The sequence below is a fragment of the Balaenoptera acutorostrata genome, chromosome 2 (assembly GCF_949987535.1).
Source record: "Balaenoptera acutorostrata chromosome 2, mBalAcu1.1, whole genome shotgun sequence".
NCBI lineage: Eukaryota > Metazoa > Chordata > Mammalia > Artiodactyla > Balaenopteridae > Balaenoptera > Balaenoptera acutorostrata.
The window spans coordinates 31,090,420-31,109,172 of NC_080065.1; the positions used below are offsets into that span (position 1 = coordinate 31,090,420).

At 40.0% G+C, this 18,753-nt stretch overlaps 1 protein-coding gene across 4 annotated transcripts in view; it reads right to left on the reverse strand.

Annotated features, from left to right (window-relative positions):
* The window catches only part of ADAMTS12 (ADAM metallopeptidase with thrombospondin type 1 motif 12), a 394,047-nt gene that overhangs the window by 124,214 nt on the left and 251,080 nt on the right, over positions 1-18,753 (reverse strand). For all 4 annotated transcript variants that reach the window (XM_057540921.1, XM_057540922.1, XM_007192239.2 and 1 more), the window contains exons 8-12: positions 15,048-15,191; positions 14,320-14,464; positions 9,498-9,590; positions 7,879-8,024; positions 5,073-5,242 (exon numbers count right to left, since the gene is read on the reverse strand). In XM_057540921.1, the coding sequence (XP_057396904.1) occupies positions 5,073-5,242; positions 7,879-8,024; positions 9,498-9,590; positions 14,320-14,464; positions 15,048-15,191 (698 nt within the window). The remainder of the gene's footprint in view (positions 1-5,072; positions 5,243-7,878; positions 8,025-9,497; positions 9,591-14,319; positions 14,465-15,047; positions 15,192-18,753) is intronic.

Sequence of the window (18,753 nt, forward strand, 5' to 3'; positions counted from 1 at the left end):
CTCTAGGTCCATCCACCTCACTACAAATAACTCAATTTCATTTCTTTTTATGGCTGAGTAATATTCCATTGTATATATGTGCCACATCTTCTTTATCCATTCATCTGTCGATGGACACTTAGGTTGCTTCCATGTCCTGCCTATTGTAAATAGTGCTTCAGTGAACATTGTGATACATGACTCTTTTTTTAATTATGGTTTTCTCTGGGTATATGCCCAGTAGTGGGATTGCTGGGTCATATGGTAGTTGTATTTTTAGTTTTTTAAGGAACCTCCATACTGTTCTCCATAGTGGCTGTATCAATTTACATTCCCACCAACAGTGCAGGAGGTTTCCCTTTTCTCCATACCCTCTCCAGCATTTACTGTTTATAGATTTTTTGATGATGGCCATCCTGACCGGTGTGAGATGAAAATCATCTATTTTTTAAAAAAAACATGAACATCACCTTAGGTAAAATTCAAAACTCAATGCATTGTTCTTAGGGTAATGGGCCTATCCCAGTCTCTGTTTCTATGTTTAATATTTAGTCTGCAGAGTCAGGCCAGGGCTAACTCTTGGCTTTATTGTACAGTCTGAGTTTAAGAAGTTACTTATTCTCTAAATCTATTAGCATATCCATAAGAATTAGATCAAAACCTTAAATTTCCATGTAGGATTTTCTTGTGGAGATAAAATTAGGGAAATGCATACGAAGTGTTGAGTGTAAGTACCTACACAGAACAAATACTGATATAAGTTTAATATAATCTGTTCTCATTATCAGTTAGTAATGAGTTTCGCTGCAAGTAGCAAAAAAAAAAAGAAAAAGAAAAAAAAATGTTGCTTCCTTGTTTTAAACGGACAGGAATTTATTTTTCCCACATAACATGAAATCCAGGGGCTATACTCTTTCTGTCTTCCTCTCAGGCATCTCAGCATGGTTGCGATAGGACTGCTGTACCCCAAGCAGCACGAGGGCAGAGTGAAAGGCAGAAAGGCAGGGGGCCGAGGTCAGCTTGGTCAGTACCAATTAAAATCCTTCCCAGAAGCCTGACCCAGTGAAGCTGCCATCTTTATCTCTTTGGTTGGAACTGGGGCTCCCAGGAATACAGTTTAGCAAGTCTTCTAGCTTTCCCTCTTATCTTGTAGAGGATGGTGAAGGGGTTGTGAATGGCTTTGGGGTGTCTGCAAACATCATCCTCATTATTCCATCATTTTCCCTCCTGAAGCCACAGATTCCTAGTCTGTGAAATGAGAGGCTTCTGGCTAGAAGATCTCCCAGGTTGCTCCCCGCAATGACATTCTCTTTAAAGGCTGTTTCTTTCTAAACACCAAGTACTCTTGTAATCAACTCTGTGCACGGCGCCCAGGTCCTCCCAGGTGTCCAGTTCCTGGGAGTGCTGCCAGCACTGGCCCTCAGTTGTCACCTTGGCCTAAGAGAGCTTCCTTGCCCAAGGACACTCACTCCTTCCTGGGGCAGACCACACCCAATGTCTGGGCCACGTGGGGCTTCAAGGACTGGTTGCCCCACCTCAACTGCAGCAACTCTGAAGGTCCTTTGAGCTGTAGAGCTTCCCGAGGGGTGGAGAAGCCCTCTGCTGAGACTGTGCTCTGCACCCCAGCTTCTCCCCTCGCCCAACCCCTCTTCCTTCCCTCTCCTTCCGCACCTGTTGAACTTCCCACACGCTAGTGTCTGTCTTAGAGTTTGTTTCCTAGGGAACGCAATTGCAACAATTCCTTACAGATGTCCCTGAAGGATCCTATCCCTCCAGGAGGAGCAGACTGTTGTCTGACCTCATGTCAGACCTTCCACATATGCTGGAAACCTCACTGGCAGCAAGCACTGATAGGGCTGAAATATTCAGAAGCAACAACTAAAAAATTAGCCTTAATGAGGACTTATTTGGGGGTTCTGAGAAAAACATCCAAAAAGGAAGAGAGATTCCAAGAAAGTGATGGCACCAAGATCAGGTTCTGGCCATTTCCTGATAGATGATGCAGGATGTAAACATATTTCTATTCACATAGGCTAATCAAGTCCCTAGGAATGTAAGTTAGTATAAGTATCTCAGCTTCTTAATCAAACAGACTGTATTCTTCAATTCCAGCTCCATTATATAAGACACTATAACCCTGAATAAGTCACTGTCCTCTCTGAGACTACGTTTCTTCATCTCTGAAGGATGGGGATGGTGGTTAGTGAGAAAATGTATAGCCTCAGCTCTTCACACTGGTGCTTCCATGAATATGATCAAGTGGAGTTTAGATGCCTTTTTTTTTTTTTTTTTTTTGCCAGGAGTGTTGGTAAAGGAAATGCCTATATTGGAAAGTAAGTTGATTTAAATTAGTAGTTTTCAAACCCTTTAGGAAGAAGAATTATTTTTCTTTTATCAAGATCTTGCTAATGAAGCAGATAAAAATCAGGATTTTATTAAGCAGAAATTTTATAAGTTCAAGTATATAATGCTTAAAAATAGTTCAGTGGGATCCAAAGAGACTATTAAGATGAACAGAAAATTTTGAAATCAAGTTTACAGATGGCAGTTACAGACATATGGTTGCAGCACCTAATTTTTTTCTGTGGGTTTTTTTGTTTGTACAGCATTGAAAAATCTTGACTCACACAAACAGCTGTAAATGATAACAGTTTAGAACAACTTGACCTGTAATCTCAGGATATTTCTCAATTAAATTGTGTTGATGGGAGACTTTTATTCTAAGGTCTGTAGAAAACCAAATTAATTTGTGTAAGTTAATGTATTGGTGTTTTTTGATATGTTAAAACTCAATATATACTGTTTTTTGAGTGTAAGCATTGTTCTTTAGTGCACTTTTAAAAATAGTTTAAATTATTTCTTTTGGAAAATGAAATTATAATAGAATCAAACATTTTTGGAAGCCCTGGAACAGAGTTTGAAAACTACAAGGTTTGATGGAGATTCTATGCTTATTCCAAATGTTTAAATCTATGATTCTTCTTCTGTCATTGGCTACTTAGCAAATCTGCCAAAGGTCACTTACTAAGACACTTAACACTGTCTACTGAGTGGGTAGAAAACTCTGCTGTAAGTTAGTTTATCCCCTGGTGCCTTCTAAGGAAAGGCTGGGAGGGTATAAAGTGCTCAATGCTTGGCACAGATTAAGTGCTCTGCACAGAGCTGTTGTCATGAATGCCACATTGCTGTCACCCGGGATGCCCAGAACTAAGAAAATAGCAGCTCTGTAGGATAGAGTTTGATGGGGGAAAGAAATCAGTGTGTTGGTCAAGGTGGTAGTTACTTGGGTTAGCAGGTAAGTCATTATGCTCAAATAATAGCACAGGAGCCTGTACGAAAACCATTGGGATGGAGAATGGAGGCTTACAGCCCAGGAAGATGGTGAGTTAAGCTGACGGCACTCAACTAAATTCCCTCACATGGTTTATACAGCCTCAGTACAGATGCAAACCGATCACTCCAAAGTGAGTGAAATCTGTGTCTACTTTTATAGCTCTCATTTCTTTAATACCTATTGCTAGGCTATGCAAAAAGTGGGCACACGATAAATGCTTGTAAATCAATGAAAAGTCAAGCTGAACCAAATCTTTTCATTCTAAATCCAGCTACTTGAGCCATCAGAGTCCAGCAGACACAAATTCAACCCTGAATCTGGCTTGTGTGGGGATCCCAAACTAAGCACCTGTCACAACACTGAGGCAGCTATGCCATTTTAGTCCTGGAAGAGTGCTCATTCAGGGTCTATAGTACTACTGACTCAACTAGTTCCAACAAAACAGAATGTCCAAAATACAGGTATAGGTAGTACCAACTGGCTATACCTTTCATAACCATCTTTTTTTTTTTTTTTTTGCACCCATATGAGTATATACTCGAGCTTTCCTGTATTCGAGTGCTTGGATCATAAAGTAAAATTGCACCAAAAACCAAATGACTCACTCCCCTAGAGCATGAATGGTGCTAAACAATGGGAGACAAGGAGCAGACGTTGCCCATGACAACCAACAGCCATCAGGGTATTTTGGAGACACAAAGAAGGAAAAGCACTTTTTTCTCCAAAAGCAATTGACTATATCATTTTTCTAACAGTCCAAATATGTAATTTTCATTCATTGACTGACATTTACAAGTCCTCTTCTGTTCTATCATGCTGCATTTCAGAAACTGAATAATCACAAAAAACGTGGTTACTTTTCACTATCTTGTCTCAAATCTCCTTAACTCAGGAAAATCTTTCTTTCATTCTCTGTTTGAATAACAACAAATAGCAGAGATACTCTTTGAGGCTAATCTATAGCTAACAGTCAATGATTCTTCCTCATTTTCAGGAGAGAATGCGTCACTGGTGCTGATTCAAGGGAATCACTGCCAAAGCTGCTGCTTCATTCTCCAACTCTGTTATGCCCCCATCCTCTGATATGCATCCTGTAGATGCTTGATTTTACTTTTTACCCTTCTTATACTGTTCTATACATAAAAAAATGTTGATTTCTGGCCCAGAGCTGGCTTTTACTCATTTCTGATCAAGTTTCTCATTCATTTTCTACCATCTTGTCTTTCCTTGTGCTTTTCTCCTCTCACTTGGAATTGATGTCTCTATTTTGAATGCCTTGCCCTTTCCTTATGCCAAGAGAAAGACTACTCATGCTGAAGAATCATCAACTACTTCCTTGGAAGACTTCTTTGAAATTACTCCAAAACCATAATGATCTTCTTTTCTTAATTTCTGCCAACATTACATTCAGTTCCACATGCTCATCAACAAGCACTTTCATCAGTGATTAGTTTCTGAATCCCTACAAGCCCCACTTATTGCTTAGTTGCACCTCAGCTGTTTTGAAGTGAGCCATCATGTTTGATAAACTTCTCTTTTATCTCCAATAGGGCTCAGCATGGAGTTGGAATATTCACCTTCAACATTTACTGATCCACTTAACCAGGTCAGTGTCTCCACCTCCTAAAATATAAAACTCTTGATGGCACAATTCTCTTTTTGTTGAACTTTGCAAGGCATCACAGGTACCCTGACAGATAAATGCTTTCTGATAATGGCTATAGTCTTAGATCTGGAATATACTGTTACAGCTCCTTACCTGGATTAAAAACTGGAAACCAGTGGTAGAATTCATTCTTGTAGGGAACAGTGTCAAACTCACTGCACTGCATCTGCCGAAATGTTGGTGTATCTGGGCGACAGGGGTGAACGTTGCACAAGCGATAGCGTTTTCTTTCTCCAGTGCAGTACTTCCCTCCAAACTTTGGTCTACACATGAAACACACAAACTCTTCTTTAATTTCCTTAAAGGCCAGCATTTTCTGTTAAAAATCCTCTGGCATCCGGCCATGCCTCTTCCTTGCCAAACCATGTCCCTCTCTAGCCTCAAAACTCACCGTTTGAATAAATTCTTCAAATTTCCCACATTTTTTGCTGTTGCCCATGAACATTCAGACCCAAGTATACAGTTGCCTGTTTTGAAATAGTTTGACCCCATAGTCAATTAGTTGCCTGGTCATCAGTTGTGACTTTAGTTTTGTTTCCTCCTTTTCATTCCCACCATCACCAAACTAGTTCACCCCTTATCTCCATTCCTGTCTGCCCTCTTTTTCCTCATTTAACCTACTGTACACACTCTTCTCTGGCTAATTTTTATGATTGCCTTAATTATTTTAGTTTCCTCTTTAAAATCTTTAATGGCACCCCATGGCCACAGAATCCAGTCCAGCCTCTTGAGCTTGGCATCCAAGGCCCTCATGATACTGACTTACCTCACCTGAACAACTTTTCTTCCCACACTCCTCCTCATTTGCACACTGCTCCCATGATACAGGCTGACTTCTTTGCTTTTATTTTTTCTGTGCCTCTAGATAGATTTCTGCTCTCTTAAGTCTCTAAACATCTACATACTGCCTGTGCTTTAAGGACCAATAAATACTATCTCCATCTCCATCATGAATTCTTCCTGAATTCCTGCCAGAAGTAATCTCCTTCTCCTCTTAAATGACACTTTATTATCCTACTGTAGGCACTTCCTGCATTAATCACACCCAAAGATAATTCTTTGACCAAGGCAGTTCACATTCATTAACTCCCTGTAGGCGGGACTAAGAATTGTCCTTGAGAGTTGAGGGTAGGCTGGCTTCCTATTTGTGATGATGGAGTGACACTCTATGACTTGGCACCTCTGCAAGTCATTTCCATCCAAGAGCCTTTTGTGAGCCAAGCCCTGCTGGGTTCTCACTAGACAGCTGACCGATACATATCAAGGATACCGTCTCAGCGTTGGTTGGTAATGCACTGACCTGAGTCTGTGACCTGAATCACAGAACTGAATCTGTTACTGTGTTTCCACTGCTATGGTTCTCAGTGAACTTAAGCAAACCAGCTACTGAGATCAGACATGGTCACTCATCCAAGGAGACTCTAAGACAAACTGTAGCCTCTGAGATGGGAGTTGGGACCATTTTTTCCCCCTGAAGCCAAGTTAGAGGATCATCTTTCATTTGCTCAACAAGGATGTCCCTTTTCTGACAACCATGGATCACTGACCGTCCTCCCAGGAAGGCTACGGACTGGTAGTGGCTGATACAGAACACTGACAATAGGTCCTAGAACAAATCACCTGTGTTTCCTGATCTCTGAAATGGAAATCACTTTTCTGATCACATTGAAACAAACTATAAAATAAAGATATTCTGTAAAGATACTTTTTAAGGGATTTCTGGTTTTGAATTTTTGAAGTCACAGGAACCTTGTATTTAAACAAAAAGGCAAGATTTTAAAACAATTTTGTCCAAATTCCTCAAATGTACACTTACTTATATGCATGGGAGATGGTAAAGATAGCATAATAACTACCATTTACTGACAATTTTATGTAGTAGATATTGTGTTAAACTCTTCATAGATGTTAAGTTATTAACCCCTAGGAGAAATTATATATATATATATATATATATAGTTTATATGTATATATATATATATATACATGCATATAGAAATATATTTATTAATAAAAAGGAGAAGTAAGATTTGGAACTGAGACACTGAGAGAATTATAACCATATTTATCACTTTTTAAAAATGTGACTCTTACTCTTTAATGCAGACTAATGTAAATCTAGGTAAAAGAAGTTTAATACATTTTCTACTTACAGGAGGCATTGTATGTACACTTTTTAAAAATTATACTTGGGAACTAGTATACTGAGAAATAATGAAATTAAGAATGTAATATATATTTGGAAATCAAGGAAATATAAATTTAATTCATATATAATATCATTATACAAACTTAAAATATGAAAAAATTAAGCAATTTGATTAAAAAATTGAAAGCCACTTGTGAAATAACGTCTATGGAATCCCTGACAGGCTAATATGGAACTCTGAGGTTTACAAAATCCTAATCTAAAACATTAAAAATAATTATCCTCAAAAAATGTGCCTAGCTATTTAATTAGTCACCTAAGGGAAGAAGAATATTTTTATAAAATTATACATTCATTATGATGGAAAGAAAGCTGCCATCTTATCAGCAAAATTGGTATAACTAATCCCCACTGATAGAATGGGGTTATTTAGAAGGATTTAATTGTGTAATCTCCGAAAGTCTTTCACATAGATTGTACTTTTTTTAAAAATTTGCTTATTTCTCCAAATGATGGAATCAGCTTACTTACCCAAGTTCTAGTAAGAATCCAGTGCCAAGCCAAAATGAAACAAAGCAAAAAAGAACCACCTTTTTTTCACACTCTATGAATCTTCCTCCTGGCTCCCTTTCATCTTTGGGAACATCTTTGATTTCCCTCAGGAGGCTTGGGGGTCACTGAAGTCATGCTGTCCCCGACTAGTCTCCCAGTGCTCATGGAAGGAAGGGAAATATCTTTGGCTGGACTTACTCAGGGTTGTTGCAGAGCCTCTCTGCACTCTGGGCTCCAGCTCCGCAGGTCCTGGAACAGTGGGACCAGGGTGACCAGCGGCCCCAGCCTCCGGGAATCCTCTCTGGTTTCTTGCCCACTGTGATACACTTGCCAGCCATACACCACTGGAAAGGGAAAAGGCAGGAGATGCATAAGTCAGGAAGGTTCCCATAGTAAGCTGAGTCAGGAAACCTAGCAGTCTAAACCCAGTTCTCCCAGAGCAAGCAGACTTCCTACAAGTCACACATCAGATGTAGCACAAAGAGAGCCTCATAAAAGAATTTCCCCCAAGAGTCTTGGGTTTTAGAATCAGAGAATTTCAGGAATTAAAGGGAACTTTACAGTGCCTAGCTGCAGTGAATGCAGGAGTGTTGCTCAAAGTGCGACTGGCAGATTGCACCCCAGAAGTAAATCAACACACCGCTTCCTTCACTGAGAAAGTCTCACTATGAAAAGCATGTCAGCTGAATATGCTTAGTAATATAGTTGTTCAGTAACATAATTGATTTACTTTCTGGTGCAAGCTTCTTATCTTGTTGAAGACCATAACAAACATTTTGCAGACGCACTGTGATAACACTTCTCTATAGCCTCTATGGGTATTTAATGTTTGCAACAGATAACATCCTCCTGCAAAATGTCCACTCATTGCCGGAAAACACAAGTTGTTAAGAAGCTGAAGTTAGGCATCAAGAAAAATTTCTGCTTTCCTATAACTCTACCCCTTGTTTCCAGTTCTGGTGTTTCAAGTGGCTCAGGAAAAAGTCCACTCTCTCCCTCTTCAAGGGAATCCTTCAACAACTACCAGTTTAGGAGGGTGAACACAGGAAAAGGGAAACAAGAAATGCAAGTTGGTTGTTAGAAATGGCCACATTTCCTGGAGGATCTGGGCATGTTTCATCTGCTGGCCTCCTCTTTCTCATTATTTCTGGTCACTGTGTATTCTAATCAAGTTCTGTAATCTCAGTGGTGGGTCATGCCACACTCAAGCTGTGTAAAGACACCCACTAAACACATAAATCCTAGGCCCACAACGAACCCAAATGGTGTTGTTAAGCAGCACGTATTACCCTGTTCTTAGGTAGTCTGGACGGTACCTAACATCTCTGAGTTCTTGAGTATATGGTTTTCCTGCTTAGTAAGGTGCGTAGGACTTCAAGAAATGCAATCAGGTCAGATGATGAGAAAGAAGATAACAAGTGGTCTAAATTCAGCATCTTTGGAAAGAAGAAGCCACTGGCTTGTCCTTCCCAGTGTTCAATATGGAGGGCGGAAAAAATGTCAAAATGAAGGTTGATGATAAATCCAGCAGATGTTACTGACCACAAACTCCACAGAAATTCATCGGGAAAAGATGGGCCAGATGTTTTATAATTGGAGCGTGGCCCTCTCTCCCTAACTACTTGTTTCCAGTGAAGGCTCAAAAGGAGTCGCGGAAGTGGAATCCTTTCCTTTGGCAAGTCTGACTGCGGGATGATCTGCCTTCACCCAGAGGCAGCTGCTTTCCAGGGCCTTCTCCTCTGCTCTCCCCAAGAATGCTAAGCCCTTCACCCACACCCTTCCTTCCTCACATCACTGACACGTCACTGACACGTCACCTTCTTCTCACCACATCGCGTCCCATCTGCAGCAGCGTCCAGCTTGGAGCGACAAAAGCCTTTCACAGAGCACCACAGTGTCTGGCAAACATTCTGGAAAACAAACATGAGATCGTACTTTTTTTTACTTTCAAAACTTGCACAAAAGCATTTCTACGGTGATGGTAAAATGTACACACACTCACCCACGTACCCACAATAAATGCTGCGGTTGTTAGTGAGTAACGTGATGCAAAGTAATCACACAAGAACCCTCAGTTTAAACTTAACTTGGACTTTGTCATCACTCATAAACAGTGGTCTGTAGGCCATTCTAGGCAATATGAAAATGGGAGGTAAGACACATTTCCCAAGAGTTGAATTTCTATACGTGTGGCACAGTATCCAGCACTCACTGCCTGTAGGCAGGGCAACTGGTGACAGTCATCAAAGAGCAATCCAGACTGTGATGGAAGGCGACCTGATTACAAACAGCTGGGCGGTTATAACTTGAACCTGCTCATTGAAGGAAAGTGAAACTATTCCATCCAGAAAACCTCAGCTTATTTACTTATTACCCAAAATAGCCAGCTTGTTTTAGCTGCCAGGGAGTGAACTGAATATTCCCTCACATTTCTCCTCCTGCAGTATGAACAAGGGAAGGTTGACAAGATTCTTACGTAGCATCTGAAATGGCTCAGCTGCTTCCATCCACCTTTTAGTCTTTCTTCTATCCACCCATCTGCCATCATTCCATCTACTTACTGTACTCTATATTCAATATGCTCCTTCATCATAAGATCTTGTATTTTTAACTATTTTAGAAAATTCTTAATTTTTATCTTTCTAAATCTTGCCTCTCCATGATTACAACTTTTGCAACTATTCTCTCCTTTTGCAACGCATAATTAGTGTTGATGGATCTTCCTATTCCGTCCTTCATGTTTCAACTTTCGTATTTTTTAGCTCTCAATTTTCTTATACATAAAAGTTGAAAAAGCCTGGATTTCTATCAGGAAAAGGCCAGCCTCTCCTCCATCACACAACTTTGAGAAACCCTCAAGTGGGATGGGAAGTAATTTTCTCAACTCTAAACTTCAACTGATTGATTTTCTCTTCAGTTCTGGCAAGTCTGCTGTGTAACTCATCCACTAAATTTATAGTCAATCAGGGTATTTTTCATTTCTAGAGGTTGTAATTGTTCTTCACATCTACTTTAAATATATCATATAGTGCTTTTTTCCCCCTTTTCTTATATAAAACCCCTCTTTTATACATCTATTTTATTATCCCTACCTAAAAAATTCAATTATCCAAATCTCTTGAAGGTTTATTGTCTTTCCTCATTTAGTTGAAGATAGACTGTCTTACATTTTTAATTAGGTGCTGAATTGTGAACTCAACTGAACAAAGCTTTATCTATTGGGGTTTTGTGCATCCTTAGCTGAGTGTTGGCTCCTCCAGGGCAGTTTTTCAACCTTTGTTTCTACCAGGCATCCCATGGTATTATCAGGTCAGAAATATTTTCATGTTAATTTTTTTGGCATAGGGGTTCTCAAACCATGCGAGAGTATAAATATGAACTCTAAATTGGCATGAGGCTGGCCCATGGTAGGAAGTTTCGAGTGAGAAAGTTATCCACTAGCATCCTTCCCCCTCAAAACTCAGGCTGAGATAAAAGATGCTTCTCTGTCATCTCCCTTTGTTGGTGGTGGATTTCTTCTAATCTACTCTGTCATGGAGGTGTAGCTCTTAAAGGCTCCCAGCTTCAGGTAGGGGTCTCAGCCCTAACTCACTGTGCTGCTCAAGGTGAACATCTCATTGTCTGTTGCCATTCAGATGTTAAAATCAAAGCCCTTTAGTTATTTGATGTTTATCACTCCTTTTTTGTCCCCTCCCCCCAGGATATTTTTAAACTTTCTTATAAATTCATAATGCATTTATAAAGAATGATATTCTGGGTGAGGATACACAAGAACTCTCTGCACTATTTTTGCAGCTTCTTTTGAGATGTAAACTATTTCAAGATAAACAAAAGTTATAATAAAGGAGGATGACGCTACATTCTCTAGTATTTTAGGTTTGTTTTTATTTAAATATTGAAAATGATTAGGTTATCTTGGCAGCAATATGCAGGGATTTGAAGTCTTCATTCACTTATTGATTGAGTGCCTACTATGTGCTAGGTACTACTGAATGTCAGGAATAAAAATTCCCTCAGAAAGCTTACAATATAGTAGGAGAGGGTGTAAACAAGTAAGAAGCAACTATAATATAGTCTAGTAAAAGCTGTGTCAAAAAAATACATAGATGTGAACAATAGGATGTGAAGTGATATTTAAGCTCAGACTCAAATGATGAGTAGGAGGGATGGTCCAAAGGAACCAGAGCATGTAAAGTTCTGGAGGTAGTGGAGAACTCAGCATGTACAGGGAATGAGGTTGTTCAGTGTGGATAAACAGAATATAAAAGAAGATTTGACCAGAGATAACCAGAAAAATCCTTACCTCTATAAAACACCTACAATCCTGGAGAAAATATTCTAAATGTTTTAAACACATTCCTGAATTGGTAAGAAAGGGAAATCCTCAGAGGCTAAAAATGTAGGAGAACTTGTTAATCTGAAGATACAAACCTAGTAACTTAGATTTTAGTTTTGATGGTCACTTGGGCACTGGAGAAAATGCCTCACGTCTATGTAGGGCAGGAAGTTGGATTTGATACCTCATATAAGGCCATAACCCCAAAGGACTACCTCCTGACTGAAAGAAACCTTGGAAAACAGCTGGGAAACTTGTCTGTTTTGACTTTAACTCTAGAAGGAGTGGTAAAATGTTACCCCTGAGAGTTTGTATCCATACTGGCCCTGATCTCACTCATGTAGGTAGTCAAACAACATCCAACCAATAATTTATTTTAAATGGACCCAGGGATGGCAGTGAAATTTCTCTCTGAAAGAATGTGCCTGCCATCTAAACCCTAAAGAATAGCCTGACATGAAGTTTCATAACCAAGAGTTCCCAATAAAAGCAGAAAGTGACAAAAGGAAATAATACATAATAAGTGAGACCCTGAAGAAACCCCAAATAGGAGAAGCAGACCCACACAGACTCTGGACATCAGAATTGTCCATTATAATTTGCAATTATAAATTGCAAAATAAATGTGTCTCATATGATTAAAGAAGGAGAAGATCATATTGAAAGTCTGAATTAGAAATAAGATCATAAAAAAAGCAGAGAAACTCTAGAAGAATAACAAAAGAAACTGTTCCAAGTTAAAAAAAGTACCATAAATGAGATTAAAAAGTCAATAGACAGGTTAAACAAAGGACTGGACATATCTGAAAAGAGAACTAGTGAGTTGGAAGGGAAAGAGGAAGAAATTACACAAAATGCAGAGATGTGAAGAGATGAAAAATATGAAGGAGAGATTTCAAGATACGAAAGATTAGTGATAAAATTCAACATACGTATACTTAGAATTCCAGGTTAGAGAGTGGAGGGTTAAAATAATATTTTAAGAGATAAGGCCAGAGTGAGAGAGAGAGGATGAATCCTGAAGCCCCTTTTAAACCATTTTAGAGAATTTGAATTTTACTGTAGGGGCATAGGGAGGCTGTGAAATATTTTAATAAGAGAGGAACACAATCAGATTTCCTTCATAAAGGTCAATTTGGCTGTGTTTTGGAGAGTGGAGCAGAGTTGAGGGGAGGTGGTCAGAGTCTTAGAAAGGAGACCAATCAGGGGACTACTGAAATCATAGGAACAGGTGGACTTTAGGATATTTTGGAGGCAGAATTAGCATAACTTGGCAACCAGTTCGAAGTAAGGTGAGGGATTTTTGAGACAACCTTACCTTCTCTGCTGTCTTGCTTGTTCTGTCTGAGCAGTTACTTCCTCTTCAGAGTTCTCTCTATATGTCTCTTTTTGTATTTATCTGACTGTGTTGAAATTTCTCTGTCTGCCTCCCCAACCAGAGAATGAGCTCCTCAAGGTCAGAGAATTTACCTTATTCGTTTTTGAGGTCTCATCTTTTTCACCCTATTCAGTACACAGCACAGAATCTGGCAGGGGTCAGGGAGACCTGCCTTGTTCATGTCTGTGTATTAACACTGACACTTGCGCACTAAAAGGGATGATTTCAGAGAATAGGCAAGATCCAGATCACAAAGGGATGCCATACAAAGGAGTTGGGACTTTATCCTGTGGTCAGTGAAGACCCTAAGAGCAGAGAAGAGCCACGGTTAGATTTGTGTCTTTTTGAAATAACTTAAGCAAGAGTGTGAAAGAGGGAGAGGTTGGGTAGGAGGTAATTACAATAGTAAGGAGAGGTAATGAGAAACTGAATCAGGAAAACAGTAGTGAGAATGAAGATGACAGGTCAGAGCCACAAATGCCATCAGATGTTAAATGTCAGGGCTTGACTTATCACTTGGATATTGAAGAAAATAAAGGAGAAGAATGAATTAGGGATAAATCTTATTCCTACCTTGGCATCTGGAGGTGCTCTTCAATCAGAGAGGAAATTCAGGAAAGGGAGAAACTTTAGGGATTAAGTTGGTTGCTATGGAGTTTGCAGGTGTGAATAACTGTGATTCTTGAAAATCACTGTAGAATTTTCTTTACCACCACCCAGTTGCAAAGGATACCAAAGAGGTGGGCCAAGGAATATAAATGACCTCAACTTCAATCCTTCTGCCTTACAGACATCTTGCCATGAATAGAAAGTTTCCATATCTGGATCTTCGGATTTCCAAATATTTCCCTGGCCCTTCCTTTAGCATGCTGGATCTCAAGCCCTGCCCATACCCACCAGAGGCACCAATATACCCAACACTTACTTCTACTTCCTGGCAGAAGGTAGCATTGGGGCCATACTGCAGCTGGCATTGGTGATGAACATTATAGATCACTCCAGGGGCAATGACGTTGGACTTCAAGCCTTTCTTTTTGGGGTTGTCATCAAGACAGAATCCCCAGCCTCGGCTGAAAACAAGTTAATAGAAATGAGAGCAGTTGCTTATGATCTCCTCCTAAATGAAAGATTTAGTCTTTCATTCAAGAGAAACTTCCATTCCTCTAGTGTACTCTGTCCTTCAAGACAACTTTATTTCTATCAGGCCCAAGGTGAGAGTTGTCTAAAAGGAAATGCAAATCACATCTCACACCATTTGTTCAGATGTGATCTAAGAAATACAAGCAGTGGTAAAATGAGAAAATCACCATCTTACCCTAAATGGGGTACAGTGACCACTGACTTGTCCTCGTTGTTCCTGCCAGTCCCCAGGGACTTAACTCACGATCAGGTCATAAAGAGCCACCTTCAGACAGGAGCAAGCTGAAGGGGGGGTGGGGGGAGATGGAGTATTCACCTGGCTGAGGCTGGAGGCAAAACCCACCTAGATCTCACGGTCAGAGAGCAGCAGTGAGGTCCACCCCTTCTGTTGCCACCCTCATACTGTGACCTGTGAGAGGAACTGAGACTTTTCCGGGCCTCGGGTAGAACTCAAAGTGACTTCCGGTTTACAGAGAGCCAAGTGAGGCTGTCCTGAGATGTGCGGTCACTTACTCCAGGAAGCGGGTGATGTACTCCTTGCTGCACTTGGACCACGTCAGCGGTGTGGGATTGTACTGGAGCTGGCGGGACATGATGGACGGGTGCCTGCCCACAGGCTCACAGTCATTTTCCTTCCCATCATGCTGGATGCCGAAGCTGCAGGGGGCACAGACACAAGGATATCAAGGAGGCAAGCGTGAAAAAAGGAGAAAACCACAGTTTCTCCAAGGTGAAAATAACCCACGGAGACCCACCTCTGTATAGAAGGCATCTGATTACAAAGCGGGCCTTTGAAGTTGGAGGGGTCTAGCTAATTTTCAACTCAAAAGCACAGGAAACATTTCAGGCATGGCTTTGTTTCACAGATGCAACCCTGGGAGCCATGTGGCTAATTCAAAAACTTCTGTTTGGCAGAAAGCTAAAAGCTTCCAGTTTGGCTTTGGCTTCTATGAGACTAGAGTCGGGGGGCAAATCTTGTGTCCAGCTGTCCTTTCTCCTGCTGTAGCAAACGTAGCACAAAAGAGCAAAACCTTCCTCTTCCCTTTTCATCATAACTTAAGGGAGAGCATGAGAGGGGAAGCCTATGGAAGACTTTGTCAAAGGCCACAAGCTTGGAGGGGATGGATTTCTTTCTAGCATTGTTATGAGTCCTCCAACATCACAGACATTAGGGAGACCTTACAGTCCAAGGGTTAAGAGCAGGGTATCCGAAGACAGATGATTTGGATTTGAATTCCAGCTCTGCTACTTAAGGATCTGTGAGTTACTGAAACTTGCTGAGTTTCACTGAGCAGAAAATGGAGTCATCATCAGAGTCCTGGGATGAGATTTGAGTGGAATAAAGTTTGAAAATCACTTAGCAAGGTGCCTGGCATATATATATATGTTGCATAAATGACAGAAATTTTTTATTGCTGTTTTTATCATTGTCTAGCTAGCTTATTTTCCTTTTCTAGATAAGTAAGTTGAGAGTTTGAGATTTGTCAAAAGTCATGAGCTAGTTTGTGGCAAAACTAGGTCTTCTGCAGATCTTTGTGCTTCTAAATCAGTGCTCTTGTCTGTGTCTTGCTCGGTTGGCTCCCTGGCCTCCCACTGCCAGGGATGACCAGGTGAAGCAGCCTTGAAAGGCCCTAAAGTGCTTAACTGACTCCCATGGCAAGGAGGTGCCTGGGAAAAAGGCAGACTGAGAAGTGTCAGTTTATAAGCCAAATCCTCAGGATCACCATCAAGATGACTTCTGAGTCCCCACAAGACCCCTCTCCACTGGAATCTGCTTATTGGACACTTACAACCTAGAGATGTTGGCTCAACTTTCCAAATCTGAACAGAGGAAAGTATGACCTTTTACTCTGCTAGTGAAATTCAATCCCTCTGACAGAGAAGCTCATATCTAACTTTAATAAAATCTCCTGATCAACATTAGCTACTCTTGCAGAAAACAGTCTTTGGGGGATTTAGGGATGTTCTTGTATTATTTTTAATGCATTAAGATGTTATCAGCTTACTTACAGACTCTGATCACATTCTGCATGAATACAAAACTCATAAAGGAGTCAGAGAATTAATCTACAGGGCTCTCACCACCCAACCACAAAGAATTTAATTCAATGAAAGTTGTTTTTTTTTTCCCCTTGAGAAAGCCTTCCCCAGCCTGTTGCAAATCCAGTCCTACCCAGTTCATAAAGTATTCCACAAGTTCACCTGTTCAATAATTAGGAAAAATCCTAAACAAGCATGGTTCTAAAAATCTCCATGAATAATTGTTTTTCTAGCATTGGCTATTCCAATAAGACAAGCCATATGGCTGGATCCTATATACTGGGTGGCTTCAAACCTATACTCTAAATATATTAATTCCCCAAAAGGAACTGATTTTGTTCCCTCTAAAGTTTTTAATTCACTAAAGCATTCCCCCTCCAGCTTTATCACTCCTCTGTGCTTCCATCCAACAAAAGAAAAGCAGTGCTACTAAACAAAGGTCCCTCTGGACATGTCTACTTTCTCTAAATGGGGGGAGCACTCCTGTCACATGGGATCAGTGGGTCAGTGAATAATGAGAGACAAGGAAAGCACATGGGGTCAAAGGGATGGAAGGTGTTTCCAGCAAGCTACTTTCCAGCAGGCGGGATGAACCTCAAGAGCAGCTTGGAGTAAGGAGCCTACGACAGTCTGAAACAACTAACTGGGCTGTTGGATTAGCCTGCTTTACTACATCTTTGTTTTGTAATTCCTGTTAGATGCGTTTATGAAATTATAGACATGAAACAGTAAGCTAAGTCACTGCCTGGGTTTCAGGGTATCACTTGGTGAGACATTCCTTGCCTTTTACTGTTTATTTTATGGTGGAGTAGAACCAGCAGAGAACAAGAATCATCAAAGTATGAATGTGAGCTTTTCTATCGCATTCAGAAAATATCAATTTGGTATATGCAACAAGCAAAGCTCTATAAATGAAATAAATGGAATATCACAATCCAGAAGAGTGGGATATATTGGGTGGATATTGCATTTTAAGTGTTCATCTCTACCATGATATTTTCATTACTTAAAGGAAAAGGATGCTAAGTTTCAGAGAGGTTTTTAAATTTCCTGCTGGAATTCCATCTTCATTTTTGGTAACTCACCTAGGAAGGGATGAGAGCTTAGGTATGGATGATGGATATAATCCAGGCTTCTCATAAACGGAATTAAAAAAAAATTTTTTCTCAGAATAAAAATCAAATTATTTATTTAGGCCATAGCACAAGTTAGTTAACTTCACTTTCTATTTTGCATCCTACGCAATCAGTGATGAAACAACTAAGTTTTCGAGAACAATGGGGTATCTTTGTTATTGAACTATAATGAGTATCTTCTTAGGATAGTAGCTTATTGTATTTTTCTTTTTCCGGGCAGCTGCAGGCCATTTCATTGATCTGCCCAGTGTTTCTCAGTTTGGTCCACAGCTAGTTAGAACTTTACACCTAAAGAAAGAACTAAATACCTCAGAAGCATCTTTAGCTATGAACAAGTTTCTCAGGACACTCCAGGACACTCCTAATGTCTTCTCTTCTTCAGTTTTGTGTCTTACCAAAGCATTTTTTTCTATCACTCAAACTCAAGGTTATATGTCTTCCTTCAACTTTGTCTTTCTTATCAGTGACCCAAAACTTTTTTTTTTTTTGCCATTTAGAAGACAGTGTTCTATTTAGGTCATCTGTACATGGCCCAATGCCCCCTTTTAAAAATTAAACTTTTAATTTATTATATTTATATATTAAATTTATATTATTATATCATTATAGATTCAGATGCAAGTTGTAAGAAATAATACAAAGAGGTCGCATGTGCCCTTTACCCACTTTCCCCTCATGGTAACATCTTGCAAAACTGTAATACAATATCACAACTAGGATACTGATGTTGATACAGTCAAGACAGAACGTTTTCACCATCACAAGGATTCCTCACGTTGCACTTTATAGCCACACCCACTTCTTTCCCTCCTCCATTCCCTCCTCAAACCCTGGCAGCCATTAATACGTTCTCTATTTAGATAATTTTGTTATTTCAATAATGCTGCGTAAATGGAATCTTACAGTATGTAACCTTTTGGGACTGGCTTTTTTCACTGAGCGTAATTGTTCAAAGATTCATCAAGGTCACTGCATGTATCAATAGTTGGTTCCTTTTTCTTGCTGAGTAGTATTCCATGGTATGGATCCACCATATTTTATTT